General features: G+C 37.3%; 1 protein-coding gene across 4 annotated transcripts in view; it reads right to left on the reverse strand.

Moving 5' to 3' along the window:
• Positions 1-1,541: 1,541 nt before the first annotated feature.
• fhit (fragile histidine triad diadenosine triphosphatase) overlaps positions 1,542-15,712 on the reverse strand; it is a 309,150-nt gene continuing 294,979 nt past the window's right edge. For all 4 annotated transcript variants that reach the window (XM_066697922.1, XM_066697923.1, XM_066697924.1 and 1 more), the window contains 2 exons: positions 5,871-5,981; positions 1,542-1,788 (listed from right to left, as the gene is read on the reverse strand). In XM_066697922.1, coding sequence (XP_066554019.1) covers positions 5,880-5,981 — 102 coding nt within the window. In that variant the 3' untranslated portion in view covers positions 1,542-1,788; positions 5,871-5,879. The remainder of the gene's footprint in view (positions 1,789-5,870; positions 5,982-15,712) is intronic.

Here is a 15,712-nt window from a genome sequence, read left to right on the forward strand (position 1 = left end):
CATAAGTGACGCAAGTCTGAAGTGTTAATCAGTCGGGTTTCTACTCTTGAACACATGCGTAGGGACACAAATCAGAAAGGGTGAAACCTGTGACAAAAGCCTTTTGATTATCTGTGGCACCCTACTTGTCTCCTTCACTCCAATAAATTCGATTTAATGAGCCTCGCAATATTCCCTCAACAGATGCTGCGTTTTATTGGCCACATGTTACCGTGATTACAGTATATTTCGTCATCCGGTTTCCATGCCCCAAAACGCTGTGCAAGTGTCAAATCAGCGAATTGAAGATTTGCCCCTTTTATTTTTGAAAGGGTATCCCGTTTTAATTGCTTTTGACAAGAACCTGCTACATTGTAATCGTGTGCAAGAGCATAATTTTAGTCTGAGCTTGTGTCTTACAGGGCCCATTTCTGGTATTGTCTTAACAATGAAAGGTTATTATTCAAAATATTTTTACTGTTCTTTTCTCATGGATCCTTGTTACTGCCTTATAAAAAAACAGAATACAGTCATAGCTATTATTTCTCTGAATAGTCTCAACCTTCAAATGAATGTTATTATTGTATTTATGTTACTTTTAACACTCTGATGTTTGGTCAGGGACTGCTGTAGAACTCAAATGACCGCAGCCCTCCTGGGGAAATTGACATCTAGCCAGTTTGAACATGATTTCCAGATCAAAGGCTTGTTTTACCATTGCCTCAGCATCGGAAGAAAAGCTGTGAACCTGTAACAAAAGGAATTGCCACCTACAATGACATCTGACACTCAGCAGACATTGTACTTTTTTCCAATCTGTCATTCTATGAACACCTTAAACTGGACATGTTATTCCCATATAAACCTCCTTTTATACCTGCAGTATTTATAAATATCACCGATTGAATTCACAATTAAATATCTGTCTACCATGAATGTGACATCCAGTAGAGCAGTTTTTTTTCCACTGACATCTTGGTGTTATAATCGTGTTTTTGTTCATGTAAATGGGCTGTGTTTTGCTGAGCGAACAGCTCCGCAGCATCGAGAGGCAGCTGGAGAGTGTTTATGTTTACAGTTCTGTAGAGGTGTTAAAACAACTCATATGTTTGCATTATTTTCTTTGAACTAGAATCAAACTGTGTTGCCAGTTAAAATACAACACTACATTTATTTCCACTTCAAGTCACAGGGGTCTGCTGTGTATGGTTTCTGTGACCAAAATAAAATGTAACTTTATGAAATAACTTTGTTAAAAAAGAACTGTTTTGCACACCTTTTCTTGTCCCATTATATTTGGTCATACATAATACCCCAGTTTGACAGCTTAACTTGCAAGACCAGACAATAATACAAGGAACAGCAACTGAAAATGTTACACTTCAGCAGAAACTGAAGCTGTTAGGATTTATCCGTTCTGGGATATAAGAAAACCTTTGCTTTTCAAGATCATAATAAAACTCCAGGAACTGGTCGTACTAAATGCCTTGAGTACATAAGCTGAATTTAAATGAGAAGGACCACAGTTACATCTCAGCATAGACCCAGACAACAGACAAACATTAGTATTTTAAATGCTCATGTAAAGACTTTATTCAAAACTTATGTCTCTCGGCAAGGCATCTGAGACAGTTCCACAACAAGAGTGAGAATTGAAATTCAGGAAATGTTAAATGTCCATCACAAACTACTGCAAATGATGACATGACTAGAACTAAATTTGCACGAAAATCATTATGCTCCATCAAACTTTTTCCCCAGCTGCTGTTTCCACCTGAATCACATCCGGATCACAGAGAGTCTGAATTCCTGATGGCAAAAAAACATCATGAGACATACGATTCAGACTGCATTACCACAGGGTAACCACTTAAATATTAACATCTTATTAAAAATACTAATTTGTCTGAAAATGCACTGAACTCACTGCCCTGATTAAATACACAGGCATCTGGATGTTAATATCAGGTAGTTGCTAAATGCTTTAAAATGTAAAATAAGGTCCTAAAACTTGCTCTAATAATAATAATAATAATAATAATAATAATAATAATAATAATAATAATAATAATATATAACCAATTAGAGACTACAGTGGATCGGAGGGTTGTTTTTTTTTTGTTGTTGTTGGTTTTGTATGATGTTAAACAACTTAGAAAGCAGCATATTTACTGCACTCTATCAATACATTTGTAAAACTATCTCACTGAGGTGAATACTAATACCCTGTATAATGATGTTCTTCGTTTCTCGTTTCTGATTGTTTCCTGCTTTTGTTTTTTTAACCGTATTAATCATAAAAAGACATGCATAAGCTCATTCAAGTTCAATGTTTATGTTGTAGCCCCAGTGAGCAAAGGCATACCAGCTGAAAAGGTAATGATAATTCACTCTCAGCATGTTATCAAATCCCATTTTCAAAACAGTTTAACTTTTTTTTTTTCATTTGGTTTTTCTTTGAATATTTATATTGCCTAAACTACAAAAGCACTGATTATCTTAATAACTTGGTGCTATGCATACAAATAGAAGAAGAGAAGACATACAAACTTTCAAAGCTGTAGAGAACAAAACCTCATTCTGACAGACAATATGGTGTCTCACACAGCTTCTACGGCCTTTCATAGTTGCTTTATTACACAAAATAGATAAACAATGTAATATAATAATGTAATAGACAATAGCTCAGCAAACAAATGCATTACCTATATAGAGGTTTCATTAAACTATAGCCTAGTTATCAACAAAGTAATAGTCGGAGTAAGATTACAATCTCTCCCAGCTCATGAGTGACTGTCTGAGTATCACACCCCCCAAGTGTTTTTCCTTAAGGCTGAAAATTATTGCTTTCGATCATATTAGATTGTCATTTTGCCAGATATATGAATAGAAACCCTAATGTGGAAGTACTTCAATTAAATTTAAAATAATTTAGGTACTGCATTGATGGCTATCAAGGTTTTTCCTTTGGACTTAATTATACTTTAAACCTGACACTCCATCTTACTTTTAAGAAGATTTAATTTCAAAGAGCCAATTATTGGTTTTCAGATAAGGTATAATCACCCAGTCCTCACGATTCTACATGCATCGAAGCACCTAGTAGAAGAAAATTTTATGCAATCGAGGAGAGTGGGGGCCGCCTCTGTAGCACCCGGAAACAAAGGCATATGCATTGAGCCTTCATAATATAGCCCCCCATTGTAGTCTATGGAACAACTACCGCAAATCCCCGTTAGTGGCATAAAAACGCTGCTTTATCCTATGCTTTCCCGATCCCCCAGAAGCTGGCATTCACTTGTTTCAGCCTTACATCTCGCAACTTCCAGGTGCCGCACACGGCATGTTTTAGCCCACGGGCTCTGCGCACAAAGAAGCAGCTATTCACTTGCTTTAGCCTTATTCTCTCAGTTCTGTATACAGCGCTGCATTTGTCGCCTTCATTTGATCCCATGGAGAGGCAAATGGATAGGCTACATTTTAAACATGTGATGTCTTGAAGGAGCCTTTATTTATACATTTGTCTATTTATTTCTGTATGTATATGTAGTGTATTTAAGACATCGTAATAGAATGAGGACAGGTTTCTGTAGTTTGCCTTAATTTAAGTCAATTCAGTACAGCTGCTGAGTTGGTCTAGTCTAGGACTAGCAGGATTTCAGTTAATTGAGTTGTGCCAGGTGGATCCAGTTGGAGCCAGTTAGGTGACAAAAATGTCAAGCAGTTGACCAGGGTACAGAAACTAAGAGCCCAAAAAATAAAATAAAAAAACTTGCAAACTTTAGAAGCACTACAGTGTCAGGTTTGCAGAATGATTGCCTTCCTGGATTAACTCATCCAGGAAGATTTAATGTGTGAACGTTGTCAGCATGTTGAAATCCTAGAGATCAAGGTCTGTGATTTTGAGGATCAGCTTGTTGATTTGCGCTGTATTAATGATATGGAAGAATTCAGCAATCAGCCCATGAGAGAGATGGTGTGCACGCCAAAACCTAGGAGAGTTCAAACCTTAGAGCAGGACAGTGTAGAGAACTGCTGGGTTACAGTAGGTCATAACCACAGGAAAGGGTGCACACAATTCTTAGAGACATCCCAAGAGCTAGAAATGCCCAACATGTTCCAACTGCTGGACACCAAGTTGGACAGTGACGGCTCAGAGCACCATGGTGCCCCGTACCCCCCAGAGGAGGGAGGTAGTTATAGTAAAAGACTGGATCCTTAGAGGTGTAGATCACACAGTGTGTTCTAGTGATAATGATACCTGCATGGTATCTTGCCTGCCTGGTGCTCAGGTTGCAGATCTCCCTAAACTAGTAGACAGGCTACTGGCCAAAGCCGGGGGGGAATCCACTGGTCATGGTCCACATTGGAACTAATGACATAGGAAAAGGAAGGGCAGAGGTTCTGCAAGACAAATGTAAAGACAAAACTAAAGAGCAGAACCTCCACGGTTGTTTTCTCCAAAATACTTCTGGTACCACATGCATGGCCAGGGAAACAGGCTGAGATTAGAAAGTTTAACACGTGGTTGAAATCTTAGTCTAGGGAAGAGGGTTTTATATGTATGGAGCATTGGTCTTTCTTCTGGGATAGATGGGACTTGTACAGAAGGGGGGCTAATGCATTGGGAGAGCATATGTGTAGAGTAATTGAGAATCTTTTAAACTAGGGACCAGGGGGGCAGGGAGCTCTGACAATGGGAGATGTTCCACTAAGGAAAGAAAACAAAGGGAAACTGCTAGTAGGAAAGTCCTGAAATGTTTGTACCTCAATGCCAGGAATATAAGGAACAAGATGTTAAAATTACAGACCAATCTGTCTCACCTGCATTACTTGTAAAATGTTGGAAAAAATTATTAGACAGATAATAGAGGAGCATTTTAATGAAAACCATATTCTTGGAGATAGTCAACATGGGTTTAGACGAGGCAGATCATGTCTTACTAATCTATTAGAGTTCTTTGAAAATGCAACTGCAGCTGTAGATCATGTGAAAGCATGTACTGGAACTGGGCGGCACCTAGCTTCCATACGGAGCTCAATACAGGCTACATGAACCTGTCCTCATTCTATTACAATGTCTTAAATACACTACATATACATACATACATAAATAAATACATAAATGTATAAATAAAGGCTCCTTCAAGACATCACATTTTTAAAATGTAGCCTATCCATTTGCCTCTCCATGGGATCAAATGAATACAACAAATGCAGAGCTGTATACAGAACTGAGAGAATAAGGCTAAAGCAAGTGAATATCGGATTCTGTGTGCGCGGAGCCCATGGGCTAAAGCATGCCATGTGGGGCACCTGGAAGCTGCGAGATGTAAGGCTGAAGCAAGTGAATGCCAGCTTCTGGGGGGCCAGGAAAGCATAGGATAAAGCAGCGTTCTTATGCCACTAGCGGGGAATAGCGATAGTTGTTCCATAGACTACAGTGGGGGGCTATATCGTGAAGGCTCAATGCATATGCCTTTGTATCCAGGAGCTACAGGGGAGGCCCCCACTCGCCTCGATTGCAAACATTTTTTGTTGCATGTAGAATCGTGAGGATTGGGTGGTATAATTTGTACTGAAGAGTAAATGCAAGTTAAACAAATGCATGTACAGTATGGAGTATATTCAACATTCGTTTTTCAAACAGTATGTGAGAGGGTATTTTAAATGCTTAGTTTATATCAAAACATAGATAACAAATACAAAAGTTCATATTGAAGTCACCTGTGGGAAATTATCTAAATGCAAATAACAGTGTGACTCAATTTATTTTTAATTTGTTTTTTGTGAATTTGAACTTTGACCCAGGGCTAAACTTAGATACTGTCATCATACCTTTAAAACTGTCCCTTCTTTAGCACAGTAATAAATAGATGAGTCATGCTTACCTTGCAAATCTAGTTAAAGTATTTCTTCAGATCCGTGGCCTCAGCTGCCATTTCTTCATCGGATCTCCATTTGGCAGGTATATCCTCCTCTTCTTTGTCGTGCTTCTGGAGCTTTGAATTGAAACATGAAAGCTGATGTAAGAGCTATATATAAACGTTACACTTACTAACCAGAGCTCATTGATTAGTACTGCCTGATTATGTACTTTTCAGGATTGCTTTCCAATAGCTGCACTGAACTTGCAAACCTACAGTGTTTTACAGAGGAGAGCACTTGTATGTTTAAGCTGGACAAACTATAACTATTATCATCAACATGCAAACTTAGACTAGATAGATAGCATTTCAATGGGAGAAGCAATGGAGAGAAGAAACACAGATTACATCTAAATGATCATTTTAAAAAAGTAAACACGAGCACAGAGGAAAACATTTCTTTCAAGGGAGATCATTTATTTGACTCAAGTGCTTGCTTCCAAAACAGTAAATAAATTGAATGGCTAACATTTAATTCAAGAAATATACAGCCCTGTTTTGCTGCTGCTACATTGCCAAAAACAAAAACATAACTTTTGCTATGAGGAAGAAGTCATTTGATTTAACACACTTTCTGTTCACAAACTTAATTGTATTGCTATCCATTCCTGTTTCTTTTCATTGACAAAATATATTTGATCTGTGTAGATAATTTTAGTAATTTGATAAAGCCATTTTGTCTTCGGTATAGTCTACTGCACTATGAAACTACTTACATTGTTTTAATTGACAAAGTCTCCTATATATCAGCAGTATTGTGTGCTGGGAAATGTCTATGTGTTCTTGACATATGACAGAGGAAATGGCTCTGTACTTGTAATACCCATTATCTGTTATAACTGCATCCCAGGAATCTGACTTGTGCGGCAATGTGTTTTGTGCCCAGACTTGTAAAATCAATAAAGACATGGAGTGCAAATAAAAGTTTTATAAATTTGCTGCTGTCTGATTAATTCTGCTTAGGCCTTGTGTCTGTGCAGGAAAGTGAGTCGACGATGCTTGGAAAATATAGGCTGTGTTTGCAAAGGGTGCCACAAATAAAAGAGGGAGCAATACATCATTTTTCTTTATTATTTTATTTGATATTGTCAGCGTAACACACAACCATTTTTGACATTAAAGGGGCAAGGTTGACACAAGCACCAGGTTCTCTTTTCAATAACCTTTAGTAAACAGGCTTTAAATTGGAAACAGAGGGTTCTGTTAGATATTAACAACATTCCACAGGTTCAGCCAGGTGAGTTGTTTACACTGTATGTCAAGACACATAGGATTTGTCCTGATGGAGTTTAGGTCAATGGTAGTATTAAAAGGGGATCCACCCATTATTGATTTTTATATAACAACAGAGCACAAGCAACAGCAAAGACAGGAAAAAAGACAGGTCTGTTTAATCAGAAAGCAATAGACTTTTTCTCTGTACCTCAATAATACCAGCAAAGCTATATAGGCTTGTTAATACTGAAGAAAATACCACTTGAGTTTTTAAAGAAAATCGTAGGTAGGAATTATCTGATTACAGTTTTGAAGGTCAACGTTAGAAGTGTAACACAGCTAGGTCAAACTTTCATATGAACAAAAAGTGCAAAACATAAAAAAGGAGCTACTTCAATATAATTCCAAATATTTGTGAATGTGTGTATGAATGCATACAAGAAGGTATAATACATGTCCCAATCACACATATAGTCTATGAGCTATTTTCCTCAAATCGAGCACAGAGAAATCTTCCAAAGTTTTCTTTCTACCCTCACCAAACTCAGTACCTCCATGCATGCAGAACATTTCCACACACTATTTTTATACTCTGCACAAACACCATATTGTGAACTGAGACTGATGGAAGGCAATTAATGAAGTTTAAATCGCTATAAGAATGATCTGTTCGCTTAGCAAATGCATATAGCAGACTAAAACCTAGAGAGAAAGTGACCTTGAGGGCAACATCATTTGATCTATGATCTGCGAGAAGCAGAGTCCCGCAGAGTTCTGTGCCGAGTCCTTCGCTCTTCATAATATAAGCAAATGACCTGTATCAGGATAAATGTGGTAAATGTGCTGACTATTCAGAGATAAAGGGGAGTTAGCTGACAAAGCTGCTGTGAAGAACCAAGGAAATCTAGATGACATATAGCCATGGGCAGATAAATGACAAATTAAATACACTATTTGTACACTACAAACTCTCCATGATGGGGAAAAATAAATAAATATTGATTGCGAGTATGAAATGTTTGTCACAGAACCGGACTGTGTCTGGTGGGATGATTTCTTAGTGGATTCATTACTATCATTATCTGGACATGGGAGAGAAGCAGCTAAGACAATAAACAGGATGCTTTGGTATATATGATCAAGTGTAGAATAAAAGTGTGGATAATTTAAGGTGAAGCTGTACAATGCAAATAGTATGAATATAACAGTTCTAAGGCAACCATTAAGGTGTAATTTCTTGAAGGTCTTCAGATTCTTTAAAAGAACAAAAAGGCTGATTGCGGCATTTATTTCAAACTTACTTCAAATAGCAGGATACAAGGACAGGAAGGCAGTGAAACCCAATCTGAAGTTAATGTGACTCATTTTAACAGTGGTTAATGCAAAAAAAATGTTTACATGGGCATGTTTTTGATATGAATGTACCGAGATATCCTTAAAGATGTCTTAATTTTAAATAAGACAGAATATGGACCAGTTCTGGACCTCTGGCTTACTTGAGAAAAATAGTTTGATTTCCTTGTTGTTGTAGATTTATATATATATATATATATATATATATATATATTTAACTGTATAGCCATTGCAGACATATGTTTTCTTCATAAAATATTAAACACATCTAATTACATTGAATATTGTCCAAATGCAAATTGCTATTAATTCTAGCTTAGTGACACTGCTACCTGATCGAAATGAATTCCATGAATTCCACTTCCAGATCAGCTGTTACTAATCAGCTGGCACATCCTTTTTAACAGCGTGACAAAGAGATTGCAGTTTTGCAGGTACTAGCAAATTCTAGATGAGGAGGTGTAAGTGTACAGTAATTACATGCCAACAAACTGAGAGAAAGGATATTTTATGTTAGGTTTCTTTTCTGTTAACCAGCACTTTAAAATTACATATAATGAATTTGAGGGGGAAAAAACATGTTTTTGTTGTAAAACAGTGTGAAATTAGTCATGCTGTCAGTAACACCTGTCTCACACCTTCTTTAAAAAAAAAAAAAAAAAAAAAAACTTTTACCAAGTGCTGCAGTCTGTCCCCAAGCTACCAAGAAAATGAAACTGTTGAACCAATCCGAAAGCTTTAAGGTCTTTCCAATAAACAGGATGTGCATGTATTCTGGAGGGAAAATCACTTAATTTTGGGTGACATGATCACAGTAAACAAGCAAGATTACAGTACAGCACTACACTGATTACAGAGGTGTTTTAATCCCATTCATTATGTTAACATATGTTACCAAATGGCTAGAAATATTCAGGGCAAATCCTGGACAGATCTCCACAGCTCGTCTGATATCTCCTGACAGCATAACAGCTCTGAATGTGTTTCTCTGAGGCCACCTCAGCACAGAATATAAAAGCAACACACTGGATGTTTATATATTCTCCACCCACTGAAACAGTGAATGGTAACATCCGATTCAATCCCTACTGTACAATGCCTCAGAAAAATGGCTTAGAAATAAACACTTCTTCATGTATATTTATTACTTTTGCGTAACAAACAACTCTTAAAGCTTACACAGCACTGATTCTCTCAGTGTACTACTACTACTTCTGTTACTAAATCTGAATTTGACAACTGCTAATCCATAGTTATACAACCATAACACATTACAAGATATAGATTATCATTGGATAAAGACACTGACTGCTTGGGCTGGGAAAAACTGTGGCAATGTCTTTACCTCACAATGTTCCCGAGAAACGACTATATCCTGTAACACATAACCTTTTTGTTATTAATGTTTCAAAATATTGCATTTGCAATATCATCTACTGAGTTAAACAATATGCATGAATAAATAGAATAAATGTTAACTTTATTGTTATCAGCGCAGTCACACACCGGTTGTGTGCTGAAACGAGCATGTGAGCAGACAAACTTAAAATCCAATTTGTCTAAATAATGCTCCAACAATCAAGGCAGGACCTTACCTTTCTATTTCCTAAGGTAGGAGTTAAAGTTCCTGCCAAAAAATTAGAAGACATCCACCGAAGTGATTAATTTATTCACTCGCACCCTGCTTGATACCAGTTCAGCGACTCACTGGAAGTCTGATTGGGAGGAGACCCCATGCCGCTTCTGTACACGGTTCAGAAACAGATTGTATTGGAATAAAACAACAAATTATCAAGTCTATCTGTGAAATGATGAAACGTGCCAAATTGCAAATAGTGGAAATACATTTGTTTATAGCATTGATTTACGCAGTGTAAATCTATTCACAGATTGTGTCGTCCTAATTAGGTTTTTGTGTAACAATGAAGAAGAATCACCCCTCCTGTAATGTTCTTCAGTGTTATGACTGCACCTCTTAAGGACCGTAATAAAACAATAATGCCCAATGAAATGAGATGGTGTAACGCATTGTGGGGGGGCGGGGGGGGGAGATGAAGATTAATGCGGTGAAGTATACTTGGAAAATGAGGCAGCGGAAATGTAAGCAGCCCTGCTGGGGTGGCATCGAGGAATGTGAAGAGATTTTCTTTATCATATTTAACTGCTGATCCGAAAGTAAAGTTGACTTTAAGTGCATGTAAAAGAACAAAGTCTCACTTCTTCCTGCAATTTATGCAAGAGGACCACATTAGGATGCGTCGAGAGTAGGATGGGAAAACATTGGTTAGGACATATCCTAACTCCGCCAGTCATTCCATTACAGATGTTGAGAAAATGGTAATCTTCAACATGCTAGTGCATTAGAAGTGACACGGGGGTAAATTAATCCAGACAAGAGCTGGGATTTTGATAGGGCAACAATATTCATAGCCGAGGGGGGTGCAGATATTCAGAAAATCCCTTTCAAAGTTCTCAACATGTTTATGACTATAATATGTCCTTTCTGTTGTTAGCAACATATCATAGCTCATCATGTGTTCAAAAATATATTAAATATACAGTATTTAATGTCGTAATGTCATAGTGATCGAAGAAGACAGTATTATATGAAAGTTACAATTTAATTTGTGATTAGAATTCCCTGGAACTTGAGACTGATTTATGTATTAGCCAACACACTTTAGTGTTATTAAATATATACACAATTCACTCATCAACAGTACAGTGCAAGTCCTGAATGAGTGAAGTGTTTGCACTTACATGAGACCTCAGCACACAGAGGTAGAAGGGTTTTCTACGGTGGAATCACATGCTGATTATGAATCATATAATATACTTTGACATTTTCCTAAATCATTTAGTGCTCTATCAAAATATTAAGAGGCTGACATTTTAATATACCCATGTTCCAATTCTGACAGCTTGTATTTGTTTTCTAAAGGAAAACTGAATAAGACTGGCTAGGAACTTGTCAGAATCTCTAATGAACTCTTTGAGACCTTGACTCACGAAGCAAAGAGAGATATCACTGAAAAGCATGTGTAGCCCACGAGCAATGCTGTCAGCCCGAAAGCTTTGAGGAGACCCGCTGCAGTTACCAGCTCTGATGTTGTGTGAAAATGAAGTGTGAAATTTCAGGGTAAAATTAGTTGAACAGGTATGCAGGAGATAAAACTTTCCAACGCTTGCTTCACTCATCTTATGCTCTGGGAATAGCACAAAAGCATAAACCAATCTTCATTTCTTACGAGAAATATTGGAGGGCATCTCTGGCTTTGACACTGATGTGCAAACACTCATCAGTTTACATTTACAGAGACTGACTGAAAACAGATTAAATTAAACAGAACTCAGGGAAAAAATCACAGATGAAAAAGGAATCGAGCATTTCTACATATTTCTGAATTACCTGCTTTTACTGCTACCCGACCTAAAATAACATTGGGTAGTCCAAGTCTAGTGCTTAATTTGGGTCTGTGGCCATAACCCACAGTCAGTTTTCACTCATTAGCCAAGGCTGACATGCATGTGCAGTAAACCATCAAACAGTTACTAAGAGTTTATATTTTTTCCATTACTATTTCTATCTTTTCCTCCCAAACAAAAGTATTATCCACACAGACAGAAATATATGTATTGCAGTTTGTTTTGCTAGCATGTCAACTCAGAGTTGTTTTTTCTTTCATCTGCTTCATGTCTGTTAGATCCATTTTGAAATGGATTATCTACCAAGATTAATCCTAAAAGCTATGTGTTCAGAATAAATGTGTTTAACACTGCAGAGGTAAAATCTCTGTAAAGGAGATATCCCATCACCGGTACATTTGATGGAGATGTACTGTGAATCTATTCACTAAACTTATCAACAAGAAAGAGGCAAAATGTATCAACTGGATAATAAAGCTTAAACTGCAAAGCTTTTAGTCATCAGTGAAGATGATGGGCGAGAAACTCTATGGATTACAGAGTGTTGCTAAGCAAATGTACTTTTTATATCTCAACAGCACCAGCAGCCAATAAATCCTTGTTTACTACATCCCAGCTTTCCTTCTTCTTTTTCCTATACAGAATGAATAGAAATGGCCACTACTGTGCTACCTCTCTCCCAAAGCACATCATTACTGATAAAAAAAAGTCCTCGGGCTTTCTGATAAAATAAACCCCAGTCTTACTTTGAGCAAATATCTCCAGTTCCCAACCCAGCACAACACTGTCAGATTGAATTATTTAAAAATGAAAAACCTATAGAACTTGTACCTATCTTTAACAGCACACATGTCCTGGTCTAGGTCTGAGTGTAATCGGATGCCAATAAGTCTGTCATGAATACCTGATGTTATTTTATTTAAGCTTTTGTAACCACAGCTCGATTGTTAAGCACGGTGCCTTAAGGTTGTGGATATAGAATCCCGGAGACAAGACACTTACACTATTATTAGTTTTGAAACGCTAGTTATATTTCACACGTAAATAATGCCAGTTAGCCACTTGAAGATCTGATAGTTGTCTCCTCCAATACCAGCCACTGTTTAGAAGACTATTTTAATCCTTACATGGGGAAAAAAGAGATGCTGCCAAATGCTTTGTAGTATAAATGTAAAATGTGAGTTTTTACTAATGTCTTGGGAGTAAACACTTTCCGCACATACTTATGTCTTTCACACAAGGCCATCATCCGCTCCAAACCAGAAGGAAGCAATCAAAGCTATCTGAACCAGTTGTTTGTTTGTTACATCTGAAGCCAGGTAGCTAGTGTGACTGTACTGCTAACCGCATGCCAGAGCTGTGCAGGTGTACACGCCGCGTGTAAATCCTAGCCTCTCATGCCATAACTGCTGTTCTGAGCTAATCCCATTACTATTATAATATTTCTTATCCTTATCCAGGGCGACTACAATATATCATATTATTTTTACATACAATTGCCCATTTATACTGTTGAGTTTATTTTTTTACTGGAGCATTCTGGGTACAGCGCCTTGCTTAAGGGTACAGCAGCAGTGTCCCTCACCTGGGATTGAACCCACGACCCAGCACTTCGAGAGTCGAGAACCCTGACTAATCAGGCAAAAGATTTAAATGCCATAAAACACAGCTTCCATACGTACACCTTTAAAGGTGAATGCACCAGAAATTACATTCAGAAAGCATTATCCTAGTCTAATTGCAAAATTCCTAGCAGGCACAAGAGAAAAGCAGTTTTTTTGTGGTGGATCACAATGTACTAATTGATGATGCCCCATTACTCTAAGCAAACGCAAACACTCCACCACTTTTTTAACTCTTTTAAGTAACTTAATATCACAAAATCACCACACACTCTCCACTCGCAACAAGCTGCATATCAAATATAAATGGCAATAGATGTAATAGCCCTGTCTGGAGCGAAGGATTTCAAATGGAAACTAGGCATTGTTTGCTTATCATATCCTTAAGCACATTTATTCTTCCTGTTCAATTTTATAGTTCCCATTAATATTATACTATAATTAACCATTATACTTTATTGACAGCCCATTAAACACAAACACGTCCAATACATACTTCATCAAACATGTAAGGAGAAACCCCCAGTCTTTTTTTAATATATGTTTGAAAGCAAAATATGAAGGTGTTACGCAGAAGCAAACAATGCCAAGGAACATAGTGACAGGACCATTCAGGATTAAAACAGTCCTTTAAAAACAGGCAAGAATTCAGCATTCATCACTGAGATAATAATAAACACTACCTGAGGGATGGCTGATGCTGACAGCAAGACTGAACACAGAAAAACTAAAACTGGCCCTTTTCAGCGTTAGATGTGTTGAAAATCGTATTGATGTATTAAACACCTTTATATATAAAATTATATTTGGCCTTCTGACTTTTTGCCTTATGAAAATACATAATGTTTATTGCTGACATTTGTCTCTCGCTATTATGAAGTTAGCATTACACTGTCAGGTCACATTGGAAACCATGGAGTGTGACTGTTCTCAGCTCAAGTGAATTTATTAATTCATGCCCTTATTAAAAATATAAACGTGGGACAGTGGAATATAATAAGTTTCTTGACTCTTCCTGACATTTAACAAAACACTCAAGTAATGGGAAAAGGCAAACTCGGTTATCTGCCTCCTGACATTATAACCTTGACATACTTTAATAGCTTTTAAATGTAACGCTCTAGGTCAGCGCATAATTATGACTGTACAAAAGACTTTCAAAAGACAAGTATGAGGACCTTTTGTTCCCATGCAGAAACTGCAGAGTGTCTGCTTTTGGAGGAAAACTTTAGGGAATTAATTGTTGACCACGTTTTAGAATCAAGTTTAGCACTTAACACAACCCCAACACACACTAATTAGTGTTTCCTGAATTATCTCCGGAAAAAGCGAAGTCTGAGGAGATATCAAGGAAAAACAGCAGCAAATAATCTAGAATTTGTTTTCTCTGCAGCCACATTTTTTGACTGTCATATTTTTGAATGGCTTTGATGATGAAAGAACACTGCCCGCAGACAGAAAATGTAAAAGGAGGTGGTGACACCTGTAAAGATACTGTATATAAGGCTTTTCATCCCAAAAGATATCAAAGTGCTTCACGGGTAATGAGGGACTGACAGCATTTACCATTAAAGTCCAGTATCCTCCATATAAATTTAATGAAGTGAAAAATTGCCTGGCCAATGCAACCAGACACAGGATCATTAACAACCGTAATCAGTCAGGAGCACAATTGAATGTCTCTTTTTTTTTTACAGTAGTCCCCACCTGTCCCCATACTGGGACAGGGGCTGCAATTTCTGGTCTAGAAGGAGTACCACCTACTTGGGACAGAGATCGGTGATCCAATCTCAATTGAATAAGAAAACCTCACTGAAACTGCTCTTCAAGTTAAGAACATCAAGATACAGTTGTTTTTCTCTCTTCTTTTATTGTGCTTTTAAATCTCCAAACACACAGGGCCTGGAGAGTAGGAAAGAGTGAAAAAAGCTCAGGGTGAGCAGCAGCTAAACAGTGGTGTCTGCCTGGCCTGGAAGCTTAAGTGATTTGACTGCTATTGATTCTTTCTTTCTGTGTGCATCAATGGTAACATCTGAGATGTGAACAAAATGTATCTGGTAATTGCTATTGGTCAATCCCTACATTTCAGTGAAATGAAAAGACTATTACACTGAAGTCAAATAACCTCTGACTTTGACAAATATGATAATGTTTTAGTTTTTTAAAGAACAAAACACAAGACAACTCCAA

Source organism: Amia ocellicauda, chromosome 3 (genome assembly GCF_036373705.1).
Source record: "Amia ocellicauda isolate fAmiCal2 chromosome 3, fAmiCal2.hap1, whole genome shotgun sequence".
Taxonomy (NCBI): Eukaryota; Metazoa; Chordata; class Actinopteri; order Amiiformes; family Amiidae; genus Amia; species Amia ocellicauda.